The sequence below is a fragment of the Schistocerca piceifrons genome, chromosome 3 (assembly GCF_021461385.2).
Source record: "Schistocerca piceifrons isolate TAMUIC-IGC-003096 chromosome 3, iqSchPice1.1, whole genome shotgun sequence".
Classification (NCBI taxonomy): Eukaryota; Metazoa; Arthropoda; class Insecta; order Orthoptera; family Acrididae; genus Schistocerca; species Schistocerca piceifrons.
This window is the reverse complement of record NC_060140.1, coordinates 440,533,818-440,549,508: the sequence shown is the minus strand read 5'-3', so window position 1 is coordinate 440,549,508 and position 15,691 is coordinate 440,533,818. Positions and strand designations below refer to the sequence as shown.

The window sequence follows — 15,691 nt, the reverse complement described above, 5'->3', positions numbered from 1 at the left end:
TGTCATCGTCTCGTAATTTCTCTTGTTCCCAATGACAGAACTGTACACGACGTTCAAAGTCGTCGCTATGCAATCCCTGGTGCATAGATATATGGTAGGGGTGCAATTGATGTTGATGTAGCATTCTCAACACCGACGTTTTTGAGATTACCAATTCTCGCACAATTTATCTGCTACTGATGTGCGGATTAGACGCGACAGCAACTAAAACACCTACTTGGGCATCATCATTTGTTGCAGGTCGTCGTTAACGTTTCCCATGTGACTGCACACTTCCTGTTTCCTTAAATAACGTAACTATCCGGCGAACGGTCCGGACACTTGGATGATGTCGTCCAGGATACCGAGCAACATGCATAGCACACGCCCGTTGGGCATTTTGGCCACAAAAGCCATACATCAACACGATATCGACCTTTTCCGCAATTGGTAATCAATCCATTTTAACGCGGGTAATGTATCACGAAGCAAATACCGTCCGCATTGGAGGAATGTTACGTGACACCTCATAGTTATACGTTTGTGACTATTACAGCGCCATCTATCACAAAGCGAAAAAAGTGGTCCAACTAAAACATTCGTATTTCCATACGTTCTACACCAATATGTAATAAAAATGGGGGTTCCTATTTTAAAAAACGCAGTTGATATCCTTTTGACCTATGGCAGCGCCATCTGGCAGGCCAACCATAGCGCCATCTGGTTTCCCCCCTCAAGTTAAACGAGTTTCGTTCTTTGTAGTTTTTTCGTTTGATTCTTACTTCGTGAGATATTTGGCCCGGTCACTATCAATGGACCACCCTGTATAAAGACCAACACAGTAACAGACAAAATCAGAAAACGCCGAGACAAATTTTATACACATATCTACAGGATGGAAGACTCCAGAGCAGCAAGGAAACTTTTCAGTATTATAACAAAGAGTAAATGCGGCACAGAATGGCTGAAAAAAGTCCAGAGGGATCTGCAGCAGATAAACATAAAAATTTCGAAGACCGCACTGTGTGCTGGAATAGAATCACAAGTGTGAAGATTGATGGTAAAAAAATAAACAGAAGAACGGAAGAAGGGCATTCTAAGAGCATGAAGAGTTTTTGGGAAAACAAAGAAGAAAAACGTCCGGAGATGATATTATGAATTCAAGTTCAATTGCTCTCCTAAAGGGGAACAGTCGTTATAGTAATTATATATATATATTCATTCGACATGAATCTAAAGGAATAACAGAAGGCTTTTAATGAGGTAAGATATCTGCTGTACACACTACAGTCAAATAGCACTCAGAAGATTACTCCGCCTCTGGAAGATTTCCCCGGACACTGTACATGTCTTTAATTCCTTCCCATTTTAAACCTTAGATTACACATTTAAAATATGGTCACTAGTTCGAAGTTCACCGCACTCGCAGAAAGAATCATTTCCAAGCTCCCATTTTGTCATTGAGCTTTTATAGCGACCCATTCCAGTAATTATTCTGTTTAATTTTCGCTAGAGTCTTCTTGGAAGACCAAAACCAGGAGCTTGTTTGGTCTCGTTAGCAATATGGAATCTATTTTGCGGGGGTGTTTCTTCGCCAGCCATCCCGCCAATTCCTCTCTTCCTTAAAGACTTCTAATCTTTCGATGGTTTTCCAGAGAGGTGTCCTTGCGTGTAAATGATGATTAATTATAAGATCGCACTGGTTGAGTATCACCTTCCACTTCTTTCTCATTTCAGCTTTACGTCTGATGTTTGTTGATTGGATATTGGCTCGCATAGGTAACCAGTTGCTAGGGTCGCTTCCAGTGAACCACTGACGATCCTCATAGATTCATTGAGCTCCACATAAACTTCTTAATGTATGGGCGCTCATTGTCCACACTAGGGTGCAGAATTCTGCAGCTTTATATAGCAGTGCCAATGCCGATGCACGCAATGTGTTCGCGTCGCTTCCCCTTCAGCTGCCTTCTAGTTTGTTTAGTACTGTGTTTCTGGATTTCAGTATTTGCTTCACTTCTTCTAGGTAGTACCTGTAGGAGAGTGTACAGTCAGTTTAGATAGTAAGTATTTAGATGTATTTTCATACTTGATTGGCTCTCCGTTGAGTTTAAGACTCGGCTTGCTGATGACTCTTCATGTTGAGATGCATTTAGATACTAACAGGGTGTAGCATTTGGTTTGATGTGTCATTTGGTACAGTACTTAGGAAGAGTATATACATTGGCGTGCTGAAAAGTAATACCTTCGAATATTTTATTCTGTTCTCAATATCGGTTGAGGTATTACACCTAATGGATATTTCTTGGTCGAATTTCCTGCTTTGCTACCGCATGTTGCAACCCTCTTCCGCTAGAGGGCTCCTACTTGTAGTGTGTAAGATGGCAGTGTGCGACGTAACTATTTTGATGTGTGAGAAACAGCGTGCTGTGATCGAGTTTCTATCTGCAGGAAATTGATGATCTGCTACATGGCAATCAACTTAGATTTAGGGAAGGCAGTTCTAACGTTGCGGGTGATAATGGAAGCAAGGCTGAAGAAAAAGCAAGACACGTTCATAGGATATATCGCCCTGGAGAAAGCGTTTGAAAACGTCAAATGGAGTAAAATTTTCGAAATTCTGAGAAAAGTAGGTGTAAGCGATAGTGAAACACGGATAATATATAATATTTACGAGGAGAAAGAGAGAACAAAAACAGTGAAAGATCCACAACGAGGTGCTCCCATTAAAAAGGGTGCAAGACAGGGATGTAGGGATGTAGTTTTTCGCCCCAACTATTCAATCTATATGTCGAAGTAGAACTGATGAAAATAAAAGAAAGGTTCAAGAGCGGAACTAAAATTCAAGGTTAAAGGATATCGATGATAAGATTCGCTGATCACATTGCTACACTCATTGGCAGTGAAGAACTACAGGATATGTTGAATGGAATGAAGGGTCTAATGAGTACAAAGTATGGATTGAGATGAATCGAGGAAAGAGGAAAGTAATGAGAAGCAGCAGAAGTGAGAACAAAGAGAAACTTAACATCTATATATGAAGATGGTATCTGTTCTTTCGGACATGTCCGGTGAATATGCAGCTCGTTAGAATGAAATTACAATGAAATGAATACCCCATAGCTGCATACAGGCATTCAAAACGTTTGCCCCACAGGGACTTCAACCCGGGATCTCCTGCTTACATGGCAGACGCTCTATCCATTTGAGCCATCGAGGGTACAGAGGATAGTGCGACTGCAGGGACTTATCTGCGGCACGCCTCCCGTGAGACCCACATTCGCAACTTATTATCTCGCACTATATTCATAGTGCCCCAGCCCATTATACTCATTACTCGCTGCTTTATTGCCGACTCCCGTAAGAGTTCAGGTACTATTTGTGCATCCGCACAGAAGAAGAAGGTCAAATAGCCGGTGAGCCTTAACTATATATATATATGAAGATGGTATCTGTTCTTTCGGACATGTCCGAAAGAACAGATATCATCTTCATAGCTAAGGCTCGGACATGTCCGAAAGGACAGATATTATCTTCATAGTTAAGGCTCACCGGCCATTTGACCTTCTTCTTCTGTGCGGATGCACAAACAGTTCCCGAACTCTTATTAATAGCAAAGATAAGGGCGATCTCTTCCTTATCTCTCTGTTGGTATCGCCGTCGCATGGCATTCAATCTTTTGAAGACAAAAAGCAATGATTTTGGCCACAGCACCTAGTACGTGTGACAATACCATCTCAGCGCTGTCTGAAGCATCAGCTGCCACTATCGACTGTTTTCTGGCATTATATGAGACTAACCAGTTTGAATTCAGCAAGGCCCCTTTCAATTTTTCGAAAGCCCATTGACACTCCATCGTCATCGTCCTCTTCTATTGTCCGCCCTTCCGGAGGAATCTGTAGAGTGATTCGGCTATTGTGGCAGCTGCATGAACCAACTTCCAACACTAGCCAATTTGATCCAAAAGTGATTGTAACTGTTTGACGTTAGTGTGTGCTGGAAGGCTGGGAAATGACCTTTTCTGTATGGCTGACTGTTTCTTCTGAAAGAATGTGTTCAAAACACTGTATTTTATGCTGAAAAAAAAACAACAACTTTCCTTCTCGTTAACAAAGAGTTCCGCCTGGAGCAAATCTGAAAAGAAAACCTGTACAAGTTGTGGACGTGTTCTTCGTGATGTGCCAGGAGACATTTATGTCGCAAAGGTAATTAAAGGCTCCAAGAACCTTTCTAAGTAGACGCTCCTGGTAACGTTGGAACAACGGTGAGGCTGAAATGGTATCGAAAGACCCTCTCTTGTATCTGTAGTGGGCAAAAGGCGTGTTCACTATCATCACCAGCTGACGTGCCTTATTGAGAGGTTATTACAGGCTTGTGTCAGTCAGGTCAACGCCGGAGTAACGCAGTTCTCCACCTAATTTCGCCATTATTTCTTTGACCCTCAGAAGTGGGCGTATCGACAATGGATTGCGGATATACGGTCGATTTGATGTCCCCAGACAGCTATAGCTTACAAATCGGCTTTTACACGAACACCAAGGGCGTGGCCCAGAGACTGTTAGAAACAGATTCAATGCTCTACGTTGGTAGCCCGTCTATTTCCTGTTTGACTTCGTCACACAGGGCGTAAGGAATGGGGCCAACTTTACGAGACTTTGGAATCACGATGGATTTCAAAGTAATATGTACTTGCACAGAGTTGTGCACATTCCACGTTATCGTCCACTACGTGGATCGGATGGGCGGAGTCCTGGGCTGTGAACCTTATTAGATCAAGAAGATCAAGTACTGTTCTGTTGACACCCTTGGGAGAGTGCGTCACTAGCAGCATTGCTTGCATTACTTTGTGCCTTTACCGAGCAGGTAATGTGCAACAGACTTTGATACGGGTTGGCTGATGACTGTAGCTTCTTAAACTACACTGAAAGTTGTTTAACTGTGGTGAGCTAATGAAATCACGAGGTGCAATATTAATAATCGTTTTAGAGGAACTTGTAATTGCACATTGTTTCCATTTAGTTCTGCGTTTGTCAAAACCGCCTTAGTAACATTTGATACAATTTTGTAAATTCTGTTTTCAAAGTCATCGTCAGCACTGTCAGTGTCGATCGTGCATGTAGTGTACGTGACGGTTCGTTGTTGTTTCTGCAGAGAGACTTCTGCTTTTTTTCCCTTTTACAGACAATGTAATTTCACGGTTTTGTAATTACAAGGGCTGTTTATTATGGGTAACAAGACATTGAGCATAGAATTTCACCGCGGTTTGCCGATTAAGAGTTGCCTTCCCCAACTAATTTCCAATTTACACCTGGTTTTGCGGTAGTTTTGCAATAATTTTGACCATGGCTTTTTTCGCGATTTATCACGACCACGAAATTCCGTTCTGAAAACATTAGCCTCTCCCTGATTGAGAATCCATTCTGTTAGCATTGTCTGTTCCAAAGCCTGAATGATAGATTCATATTCTTCGAGTATGGAGTTATTTAACTGACGAAGGTCGTTCCGTAGACCGTTGTCAGGAGGATAGACTATGCCCATGTATTCTGAATATTTACAAGTAAATTTAGGTCCATAGTGATATCCTAGAGCATGGCGATCCATTTCTTGAAAGTCTGTGCCGGGCTTCATGCAAGCTCCGTAGAACCTATAGCGTGCAGCTGGTACGAGAATTTTACGTCTAAAATATTTAGGCACTTTGTCCTTTATCCCTGTGCAACCTGAAGTACGAGTATTCGGCTCGAAGGTGGAGACCACCCAGTAACTGTCTGCCGCGGCAGAGGATAGCAAAAAAGCTCGTTGGCTGTGAAGTGTTACTCCATTCGGACAAAGTAACTTGTCCATTTTGTGCGTTAAATACCGTCGATATTCTTCTAACTTCTTCTTGAGGTTACCGGCCGTTGTGGCCGAGTGGTTCTAGGCGCTTCAGTCTGGAACCGTGCGACTACTACGGTCGCAGGTTCGAATTCTGCCTCGTGCATGGATGTGTGTGATGTCCTTAGGTTAGTTAGGTTTAACTAGTTCTAAGTTCTAGAGGACTGATGACCTCAGATGTTAAGTCCCATAGTGCTCAGAGCCATTTTTTGCTCTTGAGGTTGTCCCGTTTAAAACTATCCGCTGTAGCGGCTTTTCCTGAGTGTTGCTAATGAGCTGCAGGATTAGTCCCCCAATATCGATTTGCTGCGTCATTTGAAATTGAACACAGAGTATATTGTAGTTATCAACTAGAATGCCTAGAAAAAAGTGTTTAGATAGTGCACTGGCTAGAGATAAACGTTTCGAAAAATAATAAGTAAAAAATATTCAGTTGTTTTTGATACTATGATGTCTAAAACCAATCAGAACAGTCTGTTCTAAGTGCACCACACGTAGAATATTGCACTGATCCGTATATCGATGATGCTAAAGTACTACTATAAGGGTCCACAGATCCTCATGGAATCGAAATTCCTCGTCGACACCCTGAAATGCTGTCTTTCATGAGTCAACTTCGTGAAGGTGTCGCTGACGTCAGTGTCAGGGGTACACTACTTCAAACTTCACATCAGCCACACCTTGTGAAATTCTATTTGCCGAAATTATAACAGTGCAATATTCCGAAGAGGTACTTCATTAGAAGAGCACAAACACTCAACTTCGAACTCAGTTTCAAGTCCAGTGTACAACGTGAGCTCATAATAGTCTCCTCAGAATGTAAGTGCAATTTCTATCCTGTTATAAACACAGTCGAAGACTGCCCCCCATTGGTCCGCTGCACGATATGGCTGGAGCTGTTGTGATACTACATCTTCACACTATTGGCTGCACGTGGCAAGTACGTAGCTTAAAAAGCAGTCCATTGCCATGGCGACCTCTGAGGAGCGTCGCTGGAACACTGTCGTCCTGCAGCTCTGGCTACTACCCGTGGCTGACGTGGGGTCACAACAAGAAGTCCATGTCTAGCAAACTAATATAGCAAGTTAACCTGCCCTAAACTGTACAAATAAGCACTGTTCCTTCGCCTATGAAAAGTAGAGACCTCTGCGCAGTCGGTTGTTTCCTTCGGAACGTGATGTTTTAAGTAAGCCTCACAGCAAGCGTTTTGCTTCACTGAGATCCCAGTTCCTTTGCCCATCAACACACGTTTTCGGTGGTAAGTACTATCCGCCTCCAGGCCACACGGTCCTGTCGTTTAGGTGCCATATCGACAGAGTTTAAGGGGAGCCGGAGGTGGTCAAATCCAAAAAATTACGATTTTTTTTGCTACCGAAAATTAATTGGAACATTCCTCTTTAATGTAAACTTTGAATTATTGTTCTACTCGCCCTAGAAGTGGAGTTATTACCATTTTCCCCCACGCCTGCAGAGGAAATGGGCGGCTGCTGAATGCATCTAACACCCTCTCGTGACTTCCTGGAGAACTGCTTGGGATTTTCTCGGCCTGTTACGCATACAGCGCCTTGTGTTACGCATACAGTGAGTGTGCAAGGGTTGGCTACATTGTTTTCTGTGACAAATATTACCCGTATTTCCTTACAGCTTACTCCTATTTTCCTCAGAATTTCGAACATCTTGCTCCATTTAATATTGTCGTACACTTTTGTTCTGGTTACGAATCCACGTTTTAGTAACCATGTGTATAAGAAGAGGAAGAACGTAGGGAAAAGAAAATTAACACTAATACCAAGTTGCGATACTACAATGAATAAGAGCGCGGAACATCGTCTCTTTGGTGTTTACCGTTTCGAATTAGTTCAGTGTTGCGCCTGTTGTTGGTAGTATTATACTTCTTGTGTAAAGCGGATAATATGCAGTATGTACAAGAATCGGGAGGGAACAATAAAACCAATTTTTCATGACTCAGCACAGCCAGAATTGTTACATAAATGTCTACACGGAAAGACGCAGAATACTAATGAGAGCGTAAACAATTTGATTTGGAGAGTGATTCCTAAAAAGGTGTTTGTAAGCATAAAAACACTGCACTTTGGCATTTATGATGCAATAGCAACCTACAACCAAGGGAACAGTGTGAAGTGTGAAGTTCTGAAGGCATTAGGATTAACAGCTGGGGTGAACACTGTACGAGCACTAAGAAATATTGACAGAGAAAGGATAAGAGGAGCAGAAAGAAGAGAAAGGCATATGAAGTATGATGGAACAACAGCCCAGAAAAGAAGACAGAAGAGGAAGCTTTTGGAGGATGAAGAAGAAGACCCTGATAATCCATCCTATAGTGCAGGAATGTATTGAGAAACTTTGATAGCCATTTCCCGTAAATTAGAATTTTTCGAATATAAGGAACATTTTCTCAAAATCCACTCAAGCTAGAGAGATGAAATTTTTATACAGCACTCCTAGTGGTCAAACTTACATTGTAACACAGCCATTTGGCAATATGTTCAGTAGTTTCATTTCAGTTTAATTATAAAGCAATTATTTGTAAAAAAATTGGGTCATTAATAAAAAAATAATTGGAAGGGAACTAGAAAAGATACTCCAAAATCCCTCTGTCATAACTGCAATACTAAACCACTCTATATGTAAAAAAAAATCAAATTTTTCTGTTTGGCAGTTTATTCATAAATGTTCCTCAAACTTAGTGATTTTAACATGGGCAGCATAGGCACCTCCGCCTCCCCTTAACTGAGTTCTGTAGGCAGCGGTATATTGGTAAAATATTCTCAGTTAATTGAAGAAAATGATCTTATTGTCCATTAGCTGCAATAATGAGATCATCCAGAATTACGATGACAACTCGTAATCACGATCGCATCTGGACCGGCGACGCCTCTGTCCTCCTGCTAAGGTAATCTGTGATGCACTACTGCCAAGTGGCATCATTAGATGGTATCTCCCTCACTCGCCCTCAATTACGCGTTTTATTTCTTCATTTTGTGTCCCCTGATTATTTATATCGATTTTTTGAAACTGACCGAACATCGTCTCCTGCTCCAGTCAGAAAAGTCTTATATCAGCAACTTTTGTCACTTGTTTCAGAGCCTTTTTACCTCATTCAGCTGTGTGAGATTCATTATTCTGTATTTGTGGGCCTTATGTGACATAATATATCATGCCTGTAGTTGACTCTCATTTAATTAGAGTCGTGCTGTGCTCTTCTTCCTTACTCCATCATTAGAACTGATTTACTCCACAATAATTGTGAAGACATGGTCGTATAATGCCCTTTCATATGATACGAATGTTATGCTTTAGGCATGACCAGTAAAATGATTATGACAGCGGGTGCTCGTTTTCAAGTAACACATCTCAGAATGTGATTTCACCTTTTCACAACTTCTTTATCGAAATAAACCACTAAAGTCTTACCTACTTATAATTAATCACAGGTTAAATGTTTAATACAACAAAGAAAGCTTCACAGTTAAAATTTACCTCTTAACGCTTCCTCCAGTGCCTAGTTTCTTGTTGATACGACTGAGCGTCGGCCCGCTGTGTCTGAATTTGTTTTGTAAAATACTCGAACATGTCCGTGCTGATATCCATCAGTGTGTTTATTAAGGAAGAGTTTTGAAAAATCGTAGCGTTCCATAACTGCAGATCTGCTATGCCATTACTGTTGCTATAATTATTATCTAAAGAAGAGAATTAAAAACGAAATAAAAGTTGAGAAGAAGAGTAATTTTTTAAAAAAATCAAACAATAACTAGAAGTTGCAATGGTGGTGACACTTGAAACTACAGATCTGTCTTACAAAACTGTAGACTTGGACGAATGTCTACTGGTACATGCCTTTGAGGAAAAATAATATTACTGTTGTAGGCACAACGACCTTCCGTGGAACATCCGCAAGTTTGTCCACAACCAACTGCGCGACCTAAACCTTGCCGAAGACCTGCGCGACGTCGAGCCGTGGTCACGGAGCCCGTGGTCCCACACTGACCTGATGCGCATGCGCGCAGGACTCGTTGGAGGGCAAGTAAGTCGAGGTGGCTTTTGTCACACATTATGAGCAACGGCGACGTTCCGTTTTGCAGTAGAAGTTTTGGAAACTGAAGTTTTGGAATTTCAATTTCCGTCTTAACAGCTGAAAAAAATCTCGTAAAAACTACTTTCTTACCCACTTTTTATTCTAGATTCAGTATTATTTTACTTTAGTTATCAGATGCCATCTTTTTGTCAAAATATTAGTTTACCTAAGATTGGAGAGAGTCGTGTATGCTTGATTGTCTCTGAATGCAGTAAATTTTTTGTCGTATATTTAAACTATTTCTCTAGTGCTCTATTTTTGCCTATGTTGAATCCACCCAATATCTGTCCGTAAAACTACGGGAACACCCCAAAAACCATTATGCTGTACATTACTGTATACGAACAGACAAATTAACTATTAACGATTTAAGGGATTAATATTTGATTTGATGAATAACATCGCTTTACTTGACGTACAAAGTTTTCCCATCATCTCTACGTGTCTGTCTACTGGAAGATCTAAAACGATGTATAATACTCCTACAATATTTTGTCGTACGTTACGTTGTTAAGTACGTGGTAAAATATTTCCTCCTTATTTCTTCTCCACCAGTTAGCGGATTTCGGTTTCTGGGTTGCAGTGACATTATTTTAATAAAAATTTCGTGAAATTTGCAATATGAGTGCATATTATTACAGTAAATTTGACAACTATGTAAACAGATCTTACATCAAATGTTGAATGAAGAATTACTGAAAAATATGAATAGTTGCTAATAAACATTAGATGTGGTAGATGGATAGATTGACTGTATGATTTGAAGGACAAAGTGTGTAACATACGGAGCGAGGGAGAAGGGGAGACTGGAAAAGAAGTTTGTAAAGGCGATGTACTACCAACTTACCAGCTGTTTCCTATGTTTCGTCTACACTACTGCCTTCGAGTGTACATGCTTACATGACGTAACCCTAAAAGGTTATTTTTATTTAATTTTTCATGAATGGTGACCGGAAGTAAGTGAATTTGGTGTAAGTAGTATAACTTGGCCTCCTAAAACACTGCGACCAAGATGCGGACGCGAACGTTTTTGCCTGGCCAGGAACCCGTCTCTCACTTGTTTCCCTTAGATGGCCTGCACACGGGGCGTAGACAGCGTTTTGCTTTCTCAGCTGCCTCGCCTTTAAACCCTACTCTAGCAAAATAATGGCCTGTTATTTTTCGCTTTCCCTGCAGCGACCGCCGCCGTCACATTTCTTCAAAAAAATTCCCTGAACTGTGGCCACGACAGACCTGGTAATACTGTAGATAACTAATACACTTTACCAACGAAGTTCTTTTGAATACAGTCACTGCTACTAAAAATATGATATAAGATAATAAATATAAGATGATAATCGTGCCAAATCTGCGAGGTTCCGGGGTGGAGAAGAGTTTGTACCTCTTTAATTCAGACGCATTTTGCTTGAGAACGAGACATGCACTCGTCCCCCTCCTTATCTATCAGCTAATTAATTATGCGTACAACGGTAACGGAAGGAAATGATGATGGACCCTGCTAGTTGGTAAAATAAGGAGTGCACACTCACAATAATTTAATAAAAATCGTAATCTGCTCAAAAAAAGAGAACTTTATCATAATAATCAACATGAAATGGGATTCTGCATATAACAACGAAATGATATGTGGATTAAATATTACAATGAGATTTATTATACATCAGAATACAAATGCAAATGATTGTCGACACAAACAGTAGGTTAAAGGATGGGGTATACTGAACTATTATGTGAATAAGAGTTGGCTCGAGAACAAGTGGATCCTATTCTCTGTGATGCACTAGAATGGTGACAATGACTGGAGGTCCTACTGAATCAAATATTAATCTCCCGACTATATAGCAGTATCGCAATTAGTAGTGAGAGCTCAAATGGGATCACATGGAGAAACAAGCAGGGTGGACTTGTAGCATAGTGAGCGCGCGTGCTGCTGAGGTACTCAGTAAAAAAATTGATAAGGTCCTACAATGCCGGAGCCGCAAAATACTGTACCAGTACTGAAATCTGCAGCACGTCGTCAGTAGGCAGCGTCCTGATGATGTAGGCGCCGACTTCTGCCGTGCTGCAACTCTGTGTCAGCCCCTCGCCACGAAGGCTGTCCGAGAATTCTAAGTTCTCCCGAAAAAGAGCGATCAAGTCGGAAGACCGTCTGACTCCGACGAAGATCAGATTCCTAAATTCACTCTGTGATGCGATGCCAGAGCGAAGCCACCAGCATTGCTCAACTCCCTACTCTCCTCGAAAACCGCGAATCAGCATTCAGTGCTGATTCCAAAATTTCCCCACACTGTCTCGGAACATCATTCGCGCCAATAGCGACCGTTCCCTCCAGTTTCGAGCAGGGCCTTATTACGTCAACTAGCCTCAGTTTAAGTTAACCAATCATGCCTCTGCTATTCAGCTGAGGGCACTGAACCTGCCATTTGACCGGCCACGAAAACAACCTGCTTAGACAACCGGCCATCCGACGCTAGTCGCACCCAGCAGGGCACGGTCCACAAGTATTCTCAGAATCAAGAGGACAATACAGTCAATTGGTGCCAGGAGTCTTCGTTCCGGACGTGCTAGAACGGTAAACACATAAACTGCAGCGACATTCAGACGGCTCGCAGGTCGTTTCCCCCCCTGCACACAATAGGCGAAACTCGACTGATGTCAGTCGTTCCGCCAGACGCTTAAGCCCATTGTACGAACCCCTCAGAATTCTGGGAAGTGCAGCCCCCAATCGGAAATGCAGTGTGCCGCGTCCTCCGATGCTTGCCTTGCACAGGCCACCCAGGGAAGTAACCCAACATACATAGGAATCAAGTGAAAAGTATATTTCACCTTTCAGTACAAATACTCTCATTACAATAACCTTATTCGGTCTGTTACTACCGTGCAGTGACATAGACCATTAATAAAACTGATGAAAATGAGAGGCGACATGCAAAAGAGGGCACGGAACCTCTCAAATCTTTTGCACCAACTGAACAATATCATGACTTTGTTACTGAAAACAGCTGTTGAAACCAGTTTGTTCAGACAAGCGTTATTTTGCACGGAACATTATCAATTTGCACATTGAAGGCTGGATGCAAGAAACATAAAACTGGCATGAAGTGTGGTACATATTTGTATATGCAACTGATTAACATTTCGGCACAAGCACGCAAAGTACGTAGGAGGAACACCATGATTGTGGGCGTGCTAAGACGTAATGTGTCTGAATTTTTTATGTGAAGAATCTTAAAGCTTTTTAAATAAAACAAATTTCATTAACATTCTGCATCTTCTTCCTTCATGTAGACATATTTGTTTCTAACATAGTCATCCTGGTGATGAATACAATTCTCCCAGCGAGAGCCCCGTTTGTTGGTGGAGTCACACTCTCACCTCTGATTGCAACGTTTCATCATTATCAAAGTGAAGTTCTCGAGAGTTTCCTTTAATTTCATTAAAGTCAGTGCCGCAATTTGACTGTTTTTTATTTGCAGTGTTACATTTACACGATCATGATTTCGGCTTTACAATGCCATTATCAAGTGTTTTAGTGTTATACAGTGCCCTAAGATGGCATACTGGCGTACTTAAAATACACTATTGGACACAATGTGTCTTAGGTACTGTATAACATTAAAACACTTGATAATGGCAATGTAAAGCCGATATCATGATCGTGTAAATGTAATACTGCAAATAAAAAACAGTCAAATGACGGTACTGACTTTACAGAAATATGTTATGACTGTGGCTCCACATCATGAAAAAAATATTAGTTTTCTTTAAGTTTTGGAAACAGATGAAAATCGGTTCAGATGGTTCAAATGGCTCTGAACACTATGGGACTTAACATCTGAGGTCATCAGTCCCTTAGAACTTAGAACTACTTAAGCCTAACTAACCTAAGGACATCACACACATCCATGCGCGAGGCAGGATTCGAGCCTGCGACTGTAGCGGTCGCGCGGTTCCAGACTGAAGCGCCTACAACCGCTCAGCCACTTCGGCCGGCTGAAAATCGGATGGAGCCAAGTCGGGACTGTGTGGAGGATACTTGATGACAGTATTGTGGGAGGAGAGAATATGTTCCATAGAGGTTTTGGGCGTGGGAAAGCGATAGAGGTCTGTTAGCTGGTGAAACTATGAGGTTGATAGGTAGGAGGTGAAGCAGGTAGTGTGAATACAGATGGTGGGAAGGACAGAGGGTGAAGAGGAGTAATGGTGTGTGGGGAAGGTAGTGATACAAGGAGAAAGGAATGGGGGTGGGTGTAGGAGGAAAAGGGGAGAGGAGCCCCAGACTGTAGTGGGATAGGTGGGGGAGGGTTAATGTTAGCAGGAGGGATAACATTGGGCATGGGGGGGGGGGGAATCTCATTGTCTGGATGATGATATAGGAGGCGTGGAGGTGTCCGATGTGAGTGAGGAGTGGTGGAAATTTGATAAGATGGTAGTGGGTCCTTGTTGGTGTAGGTAAACGGATGCAAACAGCGAGAAAGAGTGCATAGCGTTCGAAGATCATTGCAACATTGCCATAGCAGAGGGTGGGTCAGTTCAGGATTTTGTAGGTGTAGAGGTGTGCACTTAAGTTCAGCCTGTAAGTGGTTTTATTAGTTTTAGTTTATTGAGGGCTTTCTGTTGGATGGTTAGTAGGCGACGTTTCCACTTTAGTTGCTGGTCGAGGGTTGGTCCGAGATATTTTACTGCGGTGGACCTAAGGCGTCGGAATGTTGCAGATGTCGCAACGCTCCTGTGAGGTCTAGCATTGTCATGCTGAAGGAGAAGGTGCTCTCTGTGTGGACGAACTGTTCTAATTCGGGAATTTATAAACTCCAATACCGCTCGCTGTTCCTCACGCACCAACATAGTTACGTCTCATATGGCCATGTTACACGCTACAATTCGGAGCATTCTAGCTGCAGAAGGTTGCAAGTTGCATCAGCGAAGCTGGAAAGTCGACGGAATTAAATGCATGACATATAATATCTCAGTCGATATTGAACACAGAACAAAACATTCGAAAGCATTAATTTTCAGCACGCATTTGTACATTATATACATAAAGAAACATTACATAGCGACTTTCTCATTCAAAGATCGCATTTGAATGTTGGTTGCTTACGAGAAATCTGAATTATGCCTAGCATGATGCAAAATGTCTACCAACAAGAGTCGCAATTCGACAATGACAGATACTGGCCGAACGAGACTGTCGTTTATCGTTTCGTTATGTTGCGGCTCACTATGGTCATGATTCGGTGACTCTTGTGAATATGAAATTGAGGGATTCAGTAGGCTCGTCGCCATGCAAGTTTTTTATTTTTATTTTATTTATTTACACGTCAAGTTCCGTAGGAGCAAATTGAGGAGCAAATCTCCAAGGTCATGGAACGCGTCAGTAAATGAAATTACTCTTTAAAAGTAATAACAGATAAAAATAAAATGTTTATGAACCCGAAAATGTTAAGCCATAAGTTTAAGTAAACGCAGTCAACAATACAAACATACCAGATTCAAACAGACGCCAAATCCCCAAATTTGGTGATCTTTTACAGAAGCTCTAAATTTAGCACGGACTTCAATGCGAGATGCTTATAATATTCCCCACAATGAAACTTTGTCTCGAAACCTGGTAGAGAATCCAACGAAATTCTGGTCGTATGAGAAGTATGTTAGCGGCAAGACACAATAAATGCCTTCTCTGCGCGATAGCAATGGAGCTACTGTTGAAGACAGTGCTGCCAAAGCACAACCGTGCAGATGCAGTAA

At 41.8% G+C, this 15,691-nt stretch overlaps 1 protein-coding gene across 1 annotated transcript in view; it reads left to right on the top strand.

Moving 5' to 3' along the window:
- The window catches only part of LOC124788728 (dipeptidase 1-like), a 304,298-nt gene that overhangs the window by 41,566 nt on the left and 247,041 nt on the right, over window positions 1-15,691 (top strand). The window contains exon 3 of the mRNA XM_047256010.1: window positions 9,736-9,892. Within this exon, the coding sequence (XP_047111966.1) occupies window positions 9,736-9,892 (157 nt within the window). The remainder of the gene's footprint in view (window positions 1-9,735; window positions 9,893-15,691) is intronic.